At 36.8% G+C, this 13,726-nt stretch overlaps 1 protein-coding gene across 5 annotated transcripts in view; it reads left to right on the top strand.

The window, feature by feature from the left end:
- The window catches only part of ktn1 (kinectin 1), a 127,124-nt gene that overhangs the window by 82,203 nt on the left and 31,195 nt on the right, over positions 1-13,726 (top strand). For all 5 annotated transcript variants that reach the window (XM_072268308.1, XM_072268316.1, XM_072268324.1 and 2 more), the window contains 13 exons: positions 794-981; positions 2,057-2,125; positions 2,569-2,606; positions 3,557-3,638; positions 4,525-4,593; positions 7,652-7,689; positions 7,773-7,863; positions 11,263-11,331; positions 12,264-12,301; positions 12,383-12,473; positions 12,625-12,678; positions 12,908-12,945; positions 13,023-13,113. In XM_072268308.1, the coding sequence (XP_072124409.1) occupies positions 794-981; positions 2,057-2,125; positions 2,569-2,606; positions 3,557-3,638; positions 4,525-4,593; positions 7,652-7,689; positions 7,773-7,863; positions 11,263-11,331; positions 12,264-12,301; positions 12,383-12,473; positions 12,625-12,678; positions 12,908-12,945; positions 13,023-13,113 (956 nt within the window). The remainder of the gene's footprint in view (positions 1-793; positions 982-2,056; positions 2,126-2,568; positions 2,607-3,556; positions 3,639-4,524; positions 4,594-7,651; positions 7,690-7,772; positions 7,864-11,262; positions 11,332-12,263; positions 12,302-12,382; positions 12,474-12,624; positions 12,679-12,907; positions 12,946-13,022; positions 13,114-13,726) is intronic.

Raw genomic sequence — 13,726 nt, 5'->3', positions numbered from 1 at the left:
TGCCTGGGATCAGAATTGTACATTCTCCTGCTGCTATTATTCTGAAAAATGTTACTCAGTACATTCCAGACTTGAGTCAATCTTGAAGTTGCCTGGAATTGCTCCAGCTAGAGTGGTTGAAAACCTGGAAATTCCATTTGACTCCCATGACTGTAACTAACATAAACAAGTCCATTTACTTTGGAATCTTCCATTTTGAACACAAATATTTATTTTAAGCTTTTGGGGAAACGCATAGTTTCTTCAATCTGTCCATGCAGTTGTAAGTCTTCATCTAGTGTGCTGTACAGGTGCAGCAAAACTTCCCTTTCCTTGTGCATCTGAATATTGTATTGGATAAAAACCTGTGGAGAAATGGGGTAACTAATTCAAAAACTTCCTGATTTCTGCAGACATTGGAAGCTGCTGTGGAATTTGCTTCATAACAGCTGTGAACACAGTTTGTCTCACCACTGCTGTCAGACCAAAATTTTGTTTTTTGTGTTCTTCATGCGAATGCTAATTTTCTTTTTTGCTTGCAGTTAATGATGGAAGCCCGTATTTATTGTTGACTTGATTATCTGCTTGAGACCATTGCTGTAATGTTGCAAGATTTATGTAGAGAATCAAAAAGAATGTGACTGAAAACTTAATATATTTTGAAAAGTCTCTGCTAACAGTTCAGCTGCTGGGAAGTTGAGCATTTGTAAAACAGTAATGTATTTTTGTAAAGTGGGCAAATCTTTTATAATAAGAATGCTCTAGTTCAGAATGCATTTTAATTTGTTAATTGTGGCTTTTTTGTATCTTTTAGATTTACAAAATAAACTTATGGTTGCTGAGAGTGAAATTAGCAACAAAAACAAAGAGGTGCAGAGCCTGCACAGTAAGCTCACTGATACCATGTTATCTAAACAACAACTAGAACAAAAGATGATGCAGCTGGTAAATGCAGAACAAAAGCGAGCTACTGCAGATGATGCTATGAAGATCCAAGTGCAGGTATTAGCAAAGCTAAGTTTCCCTTTTTTTTGAAGAAAAAGTGTTTCACTACTCTTCATTTTCACCTAGAGTACTCAACCAAAAGGTGCATAAAGAAAGTAGAAAAAAATCTTTTCACATTCTATATTTTAGCTGGTTGTTCTTAAACATTAAGTCTTACTTAAAGGTCATTTTTAAAAAATCTGACATTAATGTGGTAATGAAATTTTTTTTTTTTTTTTTTTTTGCTTGTGTGAGGCCTGGGTATTGAATCATTGCATAATTTAGTCATGGTCTATGTGCTGTTCTGCTCTTCAATAAGGGAAGAATAGTCCAACTTTCCCAGGTGCCAAAAGAATTTTGTCAGTCAGGAATAGTTCACTGTGAAACCACCCATTCTCCCTGTATTCAGTTGTATTGTGCCATCAGCATTTATCAAATAGTTTTCATCCCACATAGCCATCTTCTGTGTTGCGCACAGCTCTAGCATTGATTCTGAACTATTGCATTCCATGCCTCCACTAATACAAAGCTATACCTTCGCAGCAAAATGATTTTTTTTTAATTGGATAGGTACTATTGCTAATAAGAAATGAATGTTGTATTTTGTAAAGGCTTTGTGTTTGGGTTTTATATAGATTATTGGTAAGTTGGAAGAACCTCAAGCTCTGAATCTTTCATCAGTTAATTTGTAGTTAACTCAGAAGTAAGTGTGGTTTTCAGTAAAAATTTCCATTGGTATAATTCCCATACCTTCCTAAAACAGTAGTTGAAACTTTTGATTCTCCCTTAATTTATCTCTCAAATCTATTTGGATCTTGAATTTCTGCCCAGTTTGATGAAAGAGTGCTTTGATCTAATTGAAATTAGTGCCTCTGAAGATTTTGGGTCCATCTAGGAAGTGGGAGAACCCCAACATTATTGAAAATAGAATAAAAGTGAAAACAAGATCTTATCATTGCTAGGGCAAGTACATTTAGACATTTGGGAAAGGACATCTGAATATATTACTAAACAGTTATTTTCATAATTGAAGTTTAATATGTTTCGTAAACTAACTTTTAGTCATTTCCTTTCTCTTCTGTATTCTTAAAAGGATCTGTTGGAACAGAAACAAACAATGAGTGCTCAAATCCAAAACCTCCACGCCCAAGTGGCAACTCAGGTACAGAGATGCTTGAAGATGTAAATTTCAATTTATCAATGTTTAAAATGTGAATTATCTTGTACTTTTAAATTAACTTATTGCTGGTAGGTTCCAGATACCTTTTGTTTGATGCATTACTGCAGTTACTCATTAATCTATTGAGCTACCCAATTTCTGTATTTGATTTGTATGCTGAGCTAGGACATTGAAATCTCCATACTTCCAGTCTATCTTGTGACATCATAAAGTGCACAAAGCTGCCCTTTATTGTGTTGATACCAAATAGGTTGTCATTGTTTGCTCTAAATCTTGTGTCCTCTTGGGTATGCTAAAGGTTATTGGCAAACATGAACGTTATTGAATTTGCTTGAATATTTTCCTTGTTCTGTAGAAAATGTGAAGTTTCTCTAATGCTGAAGAATGCAGTTTACTAAATCATGTATCTATCCTTTTTTTTTTAGGCTTCAGCAGCTAGTGTGGTTGAAGAATTGCAGAAGAAGTAAGTCAGGGAATTAACTCTGGAGGTTATTGTCAATTGCGAGAAAATGCTGGTTTGACAATTATAAAGGACCCTAATAATAATCATTTATAGGCCATTAAGATCATTGGGCATCAAATGCACAGTCTAAATAAACTGTGAAATTGCATGCAAAATGCAGTTCTCTACCTCAACGAGGCAGAGGCACAAGTAGACTTGTATCTTAATCAAGTAGTGATGCATGACCTTCTGTACAACTGCAGAAACATTAAAATATGGGTTCTATTCTTGGAAAGCTTGCTCATCATAGCATCCACCACTTGATCTTCACAGGCGCAGCTCTGAATCATGAAGATTAACAAATTAATAAACATGACCAGAATGGTTGCTAACCTTTCTTTACACTAATGTAACCTTCATTTCTATATACTGCTTAATTTATGGTCATAATTGCTTACCAAATTGAATAGTCGGGAGTATTTCTGGAATTTAAGTACTGTAAAATCTATTTTCCACACTTTTGAAGAGAAAATAATTTAAATCCAATTTGTGTTATCCAAAAGTGAAATCATTTCTTACTGGAGGCATGCCATTTTGGGTTCCTGATTGGAAGTTTAATTAAAAATAGTTGGGCAGGCTAGCTGAATTCTTGACCTCTGTTTTAAGTCTGAATTCGCCCAGTTAGGTCATGCAGATTAGGGAAATCGTACTTGAAATGAATTATCTATGTTTACACCATAAATCTTAAATTGGTTACATATTTGCAAAGCGGGGGGTGTAGATTTAATGCAGGTATTACTGCAAAAGTCATAAATTGAGTAGTCTGGAAGACTCTCTAAACAAGTAGAAATGCATGTAAGTGGAGGAACAGAAGATTTACTCTTTCCTGCTAATAATTATGGACTTCTGATAAAATACAAGATGATTGTGGGAACTCAGCTATGGGTTTGACTTGTGTCATCCTTTTAAAGGATTGGAGAAAAAGAGAGACAAATGAAGTTAATGGAAGAATCTTTACATCTTCGTGTAACAAGAAAAGAACAGGATATACAAGTAAGAAAACTATTTTTAAACTAAGCAAATTTCCTGATTGTTACTACAGCTAAGTCTTTGGATACAATTCCAACATTGGTGTTTCCTAAAATAAAACTGTATATGCTTCCATGAAATTTTGCACTCAAGATATCAAATCATTTTAATCTCGCGTCTTTACGTTGTTTTTAAAAAGACAGTATTGTATAAACGATGTTTCAGGCTGAGACCTTTCATCAGGACTAATGAAGGATCTCAGCCTGAAATGTCAACTGTACTCTTTTCCATAGATGCTGCCTGGCCTGCTGAGTTCCTCCAGCATTTTGTGTGTGTTACTTGGATTTCCAGCAACTGCAAATTTTTTTCTTAATGTATATTTGTTTCTGTGGAATTGCCAGTTGGGTAGGCTATCATAACAATTCCATTTCAATTGTCTGAAAGGTTCTATGAAAACACAGATGAGAGTGAAGTGTTTTTAACTTCATGTGTATGTGCAAAATGTTTGAGATGAGATGAAATATATTTCACATTAAATTTAAGCTACTGAGTTCATATCCCTTATTGTTAAATTGATGATTTAATTTCTGTAGTTTCTTTGGGTTCCTTGTATTCCAGTCTGCAGTAATGACCTAAAGAAAAATCATGTTTGGAGCTTTTGATTTGGCTCCTTGTGGAATTGAGTTCATACAAATGTCATATTCTGCAGGGTAGTTTAAATCTGTGTAGCAGAGTAGATGGAACTTTTTAACGTATGCCATTCTCAACATTGGCAGTTTAACGTTGGCTTTACCAACACTGACTTCATTTCAGACCAAAAAGAACAAATTGACCCTTTTCACTTCATCATGAAAACATATTTTATATTAATTCATAAATAAACAATATAATAATATCCATTTTTATTTAGAGTTTGCACAAAGAGAAGGAAGCTTTAACAGCTGAAGTACAAAAGCTGCAAGTTCAGACATCTGAACAGGTAGGTTATTTTATTGTTTAACTATATTTTTGAAAGCATCCCTTCTGCCAATGTTGGCAATATGCATGTAAATCTTTTGTTCTCTTGACTTCTCCCAGACAGAGTTCTTCTTGTCCTGTATTCCACCTTACCAGTCCAAAAACTGTGTTCCTACTTTCCCTTAACTCTGCTGTGTCAGTTCCCCATAGTTCTTGGTCCCCTGATCTTTCAAAAATGTTAAGGGTTCATTTGAAAAGGAAGGTACAGAGGCCCGGGTTTTTGAACTTGCTGATAAGTTTGGAGGTGTTAATAGTATTGAACTCTGATGTAGATGTATCTAATCAGGACACTTTTCATGGGGTTGCCCTCTTGAAGGATACTCTGTCAGCCTTGGAGACTGAGATCACAAGACCATCAGAAGCCTCGTGGGGCGGGGAGGAGATCTGGCAGGAGTGTCGTTTATTCTCCCTTTCATAGTGTACATAAACACCATTGAATTTGTGTGGGAGTGAGGTGTTGCTGCTATTTATGCTACCCATTTTCATGTTAGATAGATGCAGGCCCTGTTACAGTTGTTGAGCATCATCTGAGACTCCAATCTAGTCTACAGTTGTCTGTACATGTTTGCAATAACCTTCCTGAGGTCATACCTGAACTTGATCACTCTGGATTGTCCTAAATGCCATAGATCTAGCCTTCAGATTGCTAATTTCCTGGTTCATTTAGGCCTTCTGCTTGGATAAGACTCCATATATTTTTGAGGGTATACACTTGTCCTTTCAGGTCTTTATGCAGTCAGTTATCATTTCAGCATGTTCACTCGGGTCTGCTGACAAATCCTTGAACATGGTCCTGTCCACCAAGTCCTTCTGTATTTGTCCCTTTGCCTTCCTTGATGAGCTTATCATCGTCCTCACAACTAGCGCCACTCTCTTCGGTCTCTGCTAGTACACAGGAAGAAGAGGCACAGCAAGGTGGTTGGATTTGCCAAAAGTGTGAGCAAGGGTTGGAGCAGTAGGCACTCCTGATGCTGGTGTAGCCATGACTGATTACATTTGATTCTCTGGGTTGAAGTGAACATCTTGATAGTCAAGCAGCAATTTCTTCAAGCTTGTATGGTTCAAGTCCTGAGCGATTATAAAGGAGATGGCAAGGTACACCACTTAGTGTTGATCACAGCACTCAGTTCCCAAGGATTAACTTGATTTCTGTCTGAGACAGAACATCACTTCGGGTTAGAGTTTGAGTGCATCTGGGAGGAAGCTTCCTCAACAAGAGAGTGGCGAGTACTTGGAATGCACTACTAGAGAAGATGGTGGAGGCAGAGACGCTAACAACATTTTAAGAAGTGCATTGATGAGCACTTGAATTGTCTGCGCATAGACAGCTTTAAGGCAAATCATGGAAAATGGGGTTAATATCACTGGGTGGCTTGCTGGTGTATATTTGGCTGCATGCTGCTTCTAAGCTGTCTGACTCATTGTTTTATAACGAACTTGCTACTTATTTACTATTATACATTTAGCTGCCTTAACTATTTTCTGTACCTGTCTATTAACTTGTGATTCATACAAAAGGACACATAGATCGATCTGTACTTTGCATTCTTACTCCCTTAGATAATCTGCCTTTTTCTAGTACCAAAGTGCATGACTTCAAACTTTCCTATGTTTTCCATGTTTTAAGAACAGCTTCTTACCTTCTGCCATCAGATTTCTGAACATTCAGTGAACCCATGAATACGACCTCACCATTTTGCCCTCTTTTTGCACTAATTTAATTTATATCTTGTATTATTTATGTGTTGCACTCTACTGCTGTTGCAAAACAGCAAATTTCTTTTCATGTCAGTGTTAATAAATGTGCTGATTCTGACATTAAGCTTCATTTATCTAGCTTTGACTAAGTTATTCAATCTATTTGTATCCTATTACAATATCGCAATATTGCTTACAGTTGCAATGTTTGAGTTACCTCTTCTCGGCATCCAATGACCCAAATCGTCCTTCCAGGTGAAGGAGTAATTTGCTTGCATTTCTTCCAATTTAATGCATTGCATTTAGTGCTCACAATGTTTATCTTTAATGCATCGAAAAAAACAAATGCAAATTAGGTGACTACTTTGTGGTGACCCCAAGCTTCTGGTTGCCTGCCATGTTAGTTCTCTGGCCCACTCTAACCTATCTATTTATGCCTCTTGTATCGTGGTAAACACTTCAGATTGAGGAGCAGCACTGCAGCTTCCATCTGAGCAAGTTGTAGCAACTTAGATGAACAACTTGGGTAACTTTGTGATAAAGGATCTCGGAATTGAAGAGTTAATTGATTTTCTCTTTCTGCAGATGCTGCTTGATGTAGTGAAAGTTTCTGGCTTTTTCTTTTTTAGTTTCAAGGTGTTTTTAACACTCAAGTTGTGCTAATACTTTGAAAATTCAGCTGAACAAATGCGATTCAATTGACACTAGTCTGGTAATTTTATTTGGTAACAGCATTTTCTGCAGATTTTCTTTTGAGAATTCATGCCTTATAATGAAATATAAAAGCAAAACACTGTCAAATGTCATTCATATGTTGAGGGCACCCAGTATGGATAATACATCATCTCATTGTCATAATAACTTTTAATACTTCTAGGGAAAAAGATCCAGTATATCTTGCTACACACACAAAAATTGCTGGTGAATGCAGCAGGCCAGGAGGCATGTATTCGGGCCGAGACGTCGACTGTACCTCTTCCTGTAGATGCTGCCTGGCCTACTGCGTTCACCAGCAATTTTTGTGGGTTGCTTGAAATTCCAGCATCTGCAGATTTCCTCGTGTTTGTGTAGTATATCTTGCTACTTTAGTGCTCCATCTTGGTGTCTACTTGAAAATTGGGATTTGATTTAATCTTTTAACTTCCTATTTTTCTATATAAGTTTTTTTCGAAGCAATTGTAATTCAAAACTGTCCAGCAAAAGATATTGCTGAGAAGACTCTCAAATATGGGTTAAAGGAACAAGAATACTTTGACGATATTTTTCATATTCTTTGTCAGATGGTGCTCCTTACTACTTTCACATGTTTCTTTTGTCTGTAGGCTTCAGCTTTATGCCAGATGGAACAGATGCAAAAATGGTGAGTCCCTTTATCACTTGGTTTAATCTAGTGCTATTCCATTGCACTTTCATGTGTTTGATACGCTTTTTTTTAAAAATAAGTCTTCAGGAACGGGATGAAAAAATAAAAACAGTTGAAGAATTATTGGAATCTGGACTTATTCAGGTGGCAGAAAAAAAGGAAGAAATTGAGGTATGCCAAACATCTACCACAAAAATAATTGTAAGGCATCTTTAATTTGTAATTCCTGCTTTCTTTTAGATTTTTGTCAAGAAAGGATGTGTTTACGTTGGTGTGGGTGTGGAGAAGATTTGCCAATATATTTTCTAAATTGGAGGTTGGCAGTAGTATGAGACAGTGGATAGTTTGTTTTCCCTCTGAGGAAGCTGAGCAGCAAGTTGATGTATATAAAACGATGAGGGAGATGAGGTAGAAAGAAAAAAAATCTTTCTCCCTTGGTGGGTTGTCAAAGACGAGGAACGTTTGAGTGTACCTGAAGTGGAACTTTGTGTATAAACTGTTTGGAATTTGGCAAGTGCTCCCTGAAGGGGTGGAGGCAGATTTGCTTATGATATTTAAGAAGCCTCTTGGCAATTAATTGAATCACCAAGGCACCAAAGGGAATGAACCTGAGGAAATGGGATTAGTGTAGGTAGAATGGGGCGTGGACACAAGGACCCATGTTTGTGCTGTATAACAGTGACTCTATGTACTGCTGAACTTGTCTCTATATTCCTAGCCCAGTAACATAACCACTAGCATAACTAAAGAAAGACACTTATGCAAATAATTCTAATCAATAACTAGCCAGGCTAGAATTTTATTCCTTTAGTGTAGGAGACTAAGGGGTATATACAATTATGAGGGATATAATTAAAGTAGATTATTTGCATCTATTTTCTAAATCTCCTATGGGGGAATGAGACTGGACAGGTAGGGGAACACTACAGCTCATGATCATCATGCCATTAGTTTCAGTATAATTATTGAGAAGGACGGGTCTGGTCTACTGGCTGAGATTCTAAATTTGAGAAAGGGCAATTTTCATGGTATCAGAAGGAATCTGGCAAGTCTAGGTACTTTTCAGGCAAAGGTGTACTTGGTAAGGGAAGGCCTTCAAAAGTGAAATTTTGAGAATACAGTGTTTGAAAGTTTCTGCCAGAATAAAAGACTAGGATAACAGGTTGAGGAGAACCTTGGTTTTTGAGAGATATTGAGCTCCTGGTTTAAGAAACAGAAGGCTGTGCCTAGCATGTCTAGGTAGGTAGGAGCAAATGTGGTACTTGAGGAATAGAAAAGAAGCACGAGAACAGTTAAGAAGGAAATCAGGAGGGTTAAAAGAAAATGTAGGTTTGCTCTAGCAGACTTCTATCCAAGGACTTCTACAGATATAGTAAGAGCAAAAAGATGGCAAGGGACAAAATTGGTCCTTTGAAAGAACAGAGCACTCATCCATACATGGAGCTGAAAGAGATGGGAGGAATCTTGAATAGATTTTATTTTTGCATCTGTGTTTATTTGGATGATGGACAGAATCTTTAGAAATGAGGAAAAGCAGCTGTGAGGTCATGGACTGTATACAGATGACAGAGGAGGTGGTGTTTGCAGTCTTGAGGCAAATTAGGGTGGATAAATCCCCAGGACCTGACAAGGTGTTTAAGATGGATCCTGTGGGAGGCTAGTGCAGAATTGTAGTGGCCCTGGCAGAGATATTTAAAATGTCCTTAGCCATGAGTGAGGTGCTGGAGGATAGTTAATGTTGTTCTGTTGTTTAAGAAAAGCTGTAAGTATAAAACAGGAAATTATCAGCCTGCCATTAGTTGTGGGAAAGTTATTGGTAGATATTTTAAGGGATTGGATATATAAGTATTTGGATAGAAAGTGACTGATTAAGGATAGTCAGCATGGCATTGGTTGTGTCTAACCAATCTAATAGTTTTTGGAGGAGGTTACCAGGAAAGCTGATGAAGGCAAGGCAGTGGATGTTGTCTACGTAGATTTTAGCTTGGCCTTGAAGGTGGTAAGTTCAATTAAACATAGGCTTTGTGAGAACAGTCAGAGTGTGGTAGTGGGTAGTTGCCTCTCATTGGAGGCCTGTGACTAATGGTGTGCTGCAGGGATCAACGCTGGGTCGTTGTTTGTAATCTATATTAATGATCTAGAAGATAATGTGCTAAACTGGAACAGCAAATTTGCCAGTAACACTAAGGTTGGGGTTGTAGTGGACAGTGAGGAAGGCTATCAAAGTTTGTAGTAGGATCTGGGCCAGCTGGAAAAATGGGCTGAAAAGTGGCAGATGGAATTTAAGCAACACACAAAAAAGTTGCTGGTGAACGCAGCAGGCCAGGCAGCATGTCTAGGAAGAGGAAGAATTTTATGCAGACAGTGTGAGGTGTTGCACTTTGGGAGGACAAACCAGGTTAGGACTTGCATGGTGTGCAGTAAGGCACTGAGGAGTGCAGTAGAACAGAGGAATCTGGGAATTCAGATCCATAATTCCTTGATAGTGGCATCACGGGTAGATAGTATCTTAAAGAAAACTTTTGGCTTGTTGGCCTTCATAAACCAAGGTATTGAGTGCAGAAGTTGGAATGTCATGTTGAAATTTTATAAGATGTGAGGCCTGATTTGGAGTTTGTGTGCAGTTTTGCTCATCTACCTGCAGGAGAGATGTCAATGCTTGAAAGAGTACAGCAAAAATTGATAAGTATGTTTCCAGGAATTAAGAAGCTGAGTTATAGAGAAAAGGTTTGGACTTTAATCCCAAGTGCATTGAATTATGAAGGGAGATTTGATGGAGAGGTACAGAATTATGAGGGATATAGATAGGTAAATGCAAGCAGATTTTTTTTCCCCACTTAGGTTGGTTGAGACTAGAACTAGAAGTCATGGTTTAAGCTTGAAAGGTGAAATGTTTAAAGGGAACATGAGGGTGAATTACTTCCCTCAGAGTAGCGAGAGTGTGGAATCAACTGCTAGTGGAAGTGGATGTGGGTTCAATTTCAACATTTAAGAGGAATTTGGGTAGGTACATGGTTGGGAGGGCTATGGTCAGTGTGCAGGTTGGTGGGACTGTGCAGATTGATGGGACTGTACAGATTATTAATTTGGCACAGACTAGATGAGCCCATGGGCCCTGTTTCTGTGTAGTAGTTTTCTATGTTCCTTGTTTCTATGAATATACTCAGTCTATTTCCCAAGGTTGATGAATCGAAAACTAGAATGCATAGGTTTAAGGTAAGAGGCTAAGGATTCAGGAGGAACTTGAGCAAATTTTTTTACACAAAGTGGTATCTGTGTGGAATCAGCTGCCAGAGGAAGTGGTTGAGGTAGCTGTAATAACAACTCCTAAAAGACAGTTGGTCTGGTACTTGGATTGGAAAGGTTCAGAAGTGTATGGGCCAAATGCAGGTGAAAAAGGACTGGCTTGGATTGGGCGTCATGGACCAGTTGGGCTGTCGGGCCTGTTTCCATGCTGTATTACTTGGTGACTCTCGTCTAACAGGATACTTAGTGAATTTAGAATACGCAGTCAAAAATTTCTAAGCTTTAGCCATGAACTGACTAACCTTCTGGTATTCCATTTTAAAGATTTTGAATAAAGAAAATAATAGCTTAAGACAAAGGATTGAAGAACTTGAAGTGGAAAGTGTTGAACAGGTAAACTAAAGCTGATTTGTTTTTTATTATTTCATACCAGATTTATTGTGGATTTGAATTTTACTTTTTGAATTTGAGCGTTGACCCAATTAATCTCAATTGCTCATTTATATCCACCTATAACTTGCTGTCCATTACAGTGCTGGCATTTAGGGCAGTAGTGAAGGTCTTCCATCTCTGTCCATGGTGTTTCAGGGCTTTGTTCATCATGCCATTAGCTTCCTCTCAGTTTTCACTGTTGTCAACCATGCAAATCCAGAATGGAGACCAGGAACACCATTTTACACAGATGTAAAAGGATTCTTCATTGTTGTTTCCGTAACAGTTTTGTTTGACCAGTCAGGGTTGTTAGCCCTGGCTGAACCTGGACGTTAGTGCAATTAATAAATGAGAAGCTACCAATTATAATCTAATGAGAAATGATAATTCTGGGTTATTTGAAATTTCGAAAGAAAAGTGAAGTCTTTCTTGATCATATTCATACTGTCAGCATAACACTTACCATGCACAATGGAAAGCAAGGAATTATAAATATTTAGATTTTTTGAAAAATGCTGCTTGATTTTAGTCCAATGGCAGAAAAATTATGAAGGAATTTAGGAGAAAGAAATGTTCTTTTTTCAATGTAATTGAAAATTAAATCTATTTTTAAATTTGAGAGTCACAGAAAGGATTGAAATGCAGATCTAACTAAATTAATCTGGTTTGTTCTAATTTTATAAGATAATTTTAAAATTCAAGATGTTATTGATGGTATTTAATTTATAGGTATTTTAGGGTTATGCAGATAGCCTCCCCTCTTTTAGAAGTTTTTTTTGAAGATGTTTCTACTATATGGAAAATCAGTATTGTTGGCCATGCATTTTATGTGTAGAATCCGAAATTTGTTTGATTTTAATATGAAATAATATTGTTTCTTGCGTGTATTTTAGATTTCTTCTGCATCTAAAGTAGAAGAACTGCAGCAAGTGTAAGTACTAGGTTGAAGAACATTAATAATTTTCTTCAAAATTTATTATGTTTCTGCTGATGACCATTTCTTTGACTGTAGCATTAAAGAGAAGAGTGAAGCTGTAAAGTCCATTGAAGGTCTTTTGGAGTCTCAGATATTTAAAATAGAAAGTAATGAAAAAACTATTCAGGTATTCAGTCTGTAAATTTTTCTTTGAAATTTCTGTTTCTGGCAACCATAATGCATTCTCATAATCTCTGTTCCTATATTTGCACATAACAGTGAAATTTGATTAGAAAGTTTTTTTGCCTTTTTTTTAAACTACTGCTTTCCTCTTCAAGGCTTTGCGGAAGGAAAATGAGATGCTTAGAGCTGAAGTACAAAGTGCTCAACAGGTAATGAAATGCCTTAAATATTTGAGTTTATCACAAGATACCTGGGAAAGGATCTACAGTTTCTCTCAACTTTGTATAATTAGTATAGCTCTTTGTGTACTAATTTGATCAAAAGTAAAGTTCTTATTTATGTAGTTTTAAAAAACATGAGCAGTAGTTTAGAAAGATGTGTAAAGTTACAATTATGAATTATTAGTCACTGAATTTTAATATGACTTCATTCTTATAGATGTCTACAACACCAAAATTGGATGATCTTGAGAAAATGTAAGTATTTTTCTCAGGTATTGAAATGTCATTTGTTTAATAATTGCTTCTCTGACTTAAGCTTTTTCTGCTCAAAGAATTAAGGCACAAGAAGAAGAAGTTACTAAGTTGAAGGCTGCATTGGCAGAAAGTACAGAAGCAGCTGCCAACAAAATGGCTGGAATTCAGGTAATCTCAAAATATTACGGCAGAAATAGTGATCATGTGATTTTCATTTATTTAACTCTACAGAGAAAAATTTTAAAAGAAAGAAAAGTTACTTTCTTTTTGAATTTTGTTGTCCCTTGTTTCTCTGTGTGCTGGAGATGTGAGCAGATGCTCCACCCCTACCCCCACCTGTATCTGCTTTAGCTGGTATGTGTTCATTAGACTACTGGGTGTAACCTTCTGGCTTGTCATCCTTTCCCTTCTTATTCTGGCATGTTTCCCCCTTTTCTTCCAGTCCTGATTAGGGTCTCAGCCTGAAATACTGACTATTTATTCATTTCCATAGATGCTACCTGACCTCCTGAGTTCCTCCAGCATTTTGTTTGTGTTGCTCTGGATTTCCAGCATCTGCAGGATCTCTTGTGTTTATAATTTATCTGTAGCACCTGAATAAGATTTGTTAAATTAAATTTGTAGTTTTTTTATTTTCAACTAGCTTGTGGTTTATCAAATAAATGAATCATTTTCATCTATCTTTTATCGGGATTTAAATGTTACTTTTATAATTCCTTTTCTCTAGCTAACAACACAAGTGAAGTAAAACAAAGTTTTATTTACAATACTTGTTCATGAC

This window comes from Mobula birostris, chromosome 1 (genome assembly GCF_030028105.1).
Source record: "Mobula birostris isolate sMobBir1 chromosome 1, sMobBir1.hap1, whole genome shotgun sequence".
Taxonomy (NCBI): Eukaryota; Metazoa; Chordata; class Chondrichthyes; order Myliobatiformes; family Myliobatidae; genus Mobula; species Mobula birostris.
This window is presented reverse-complemented; position numbering and strand designations above follow the sequence as displayed.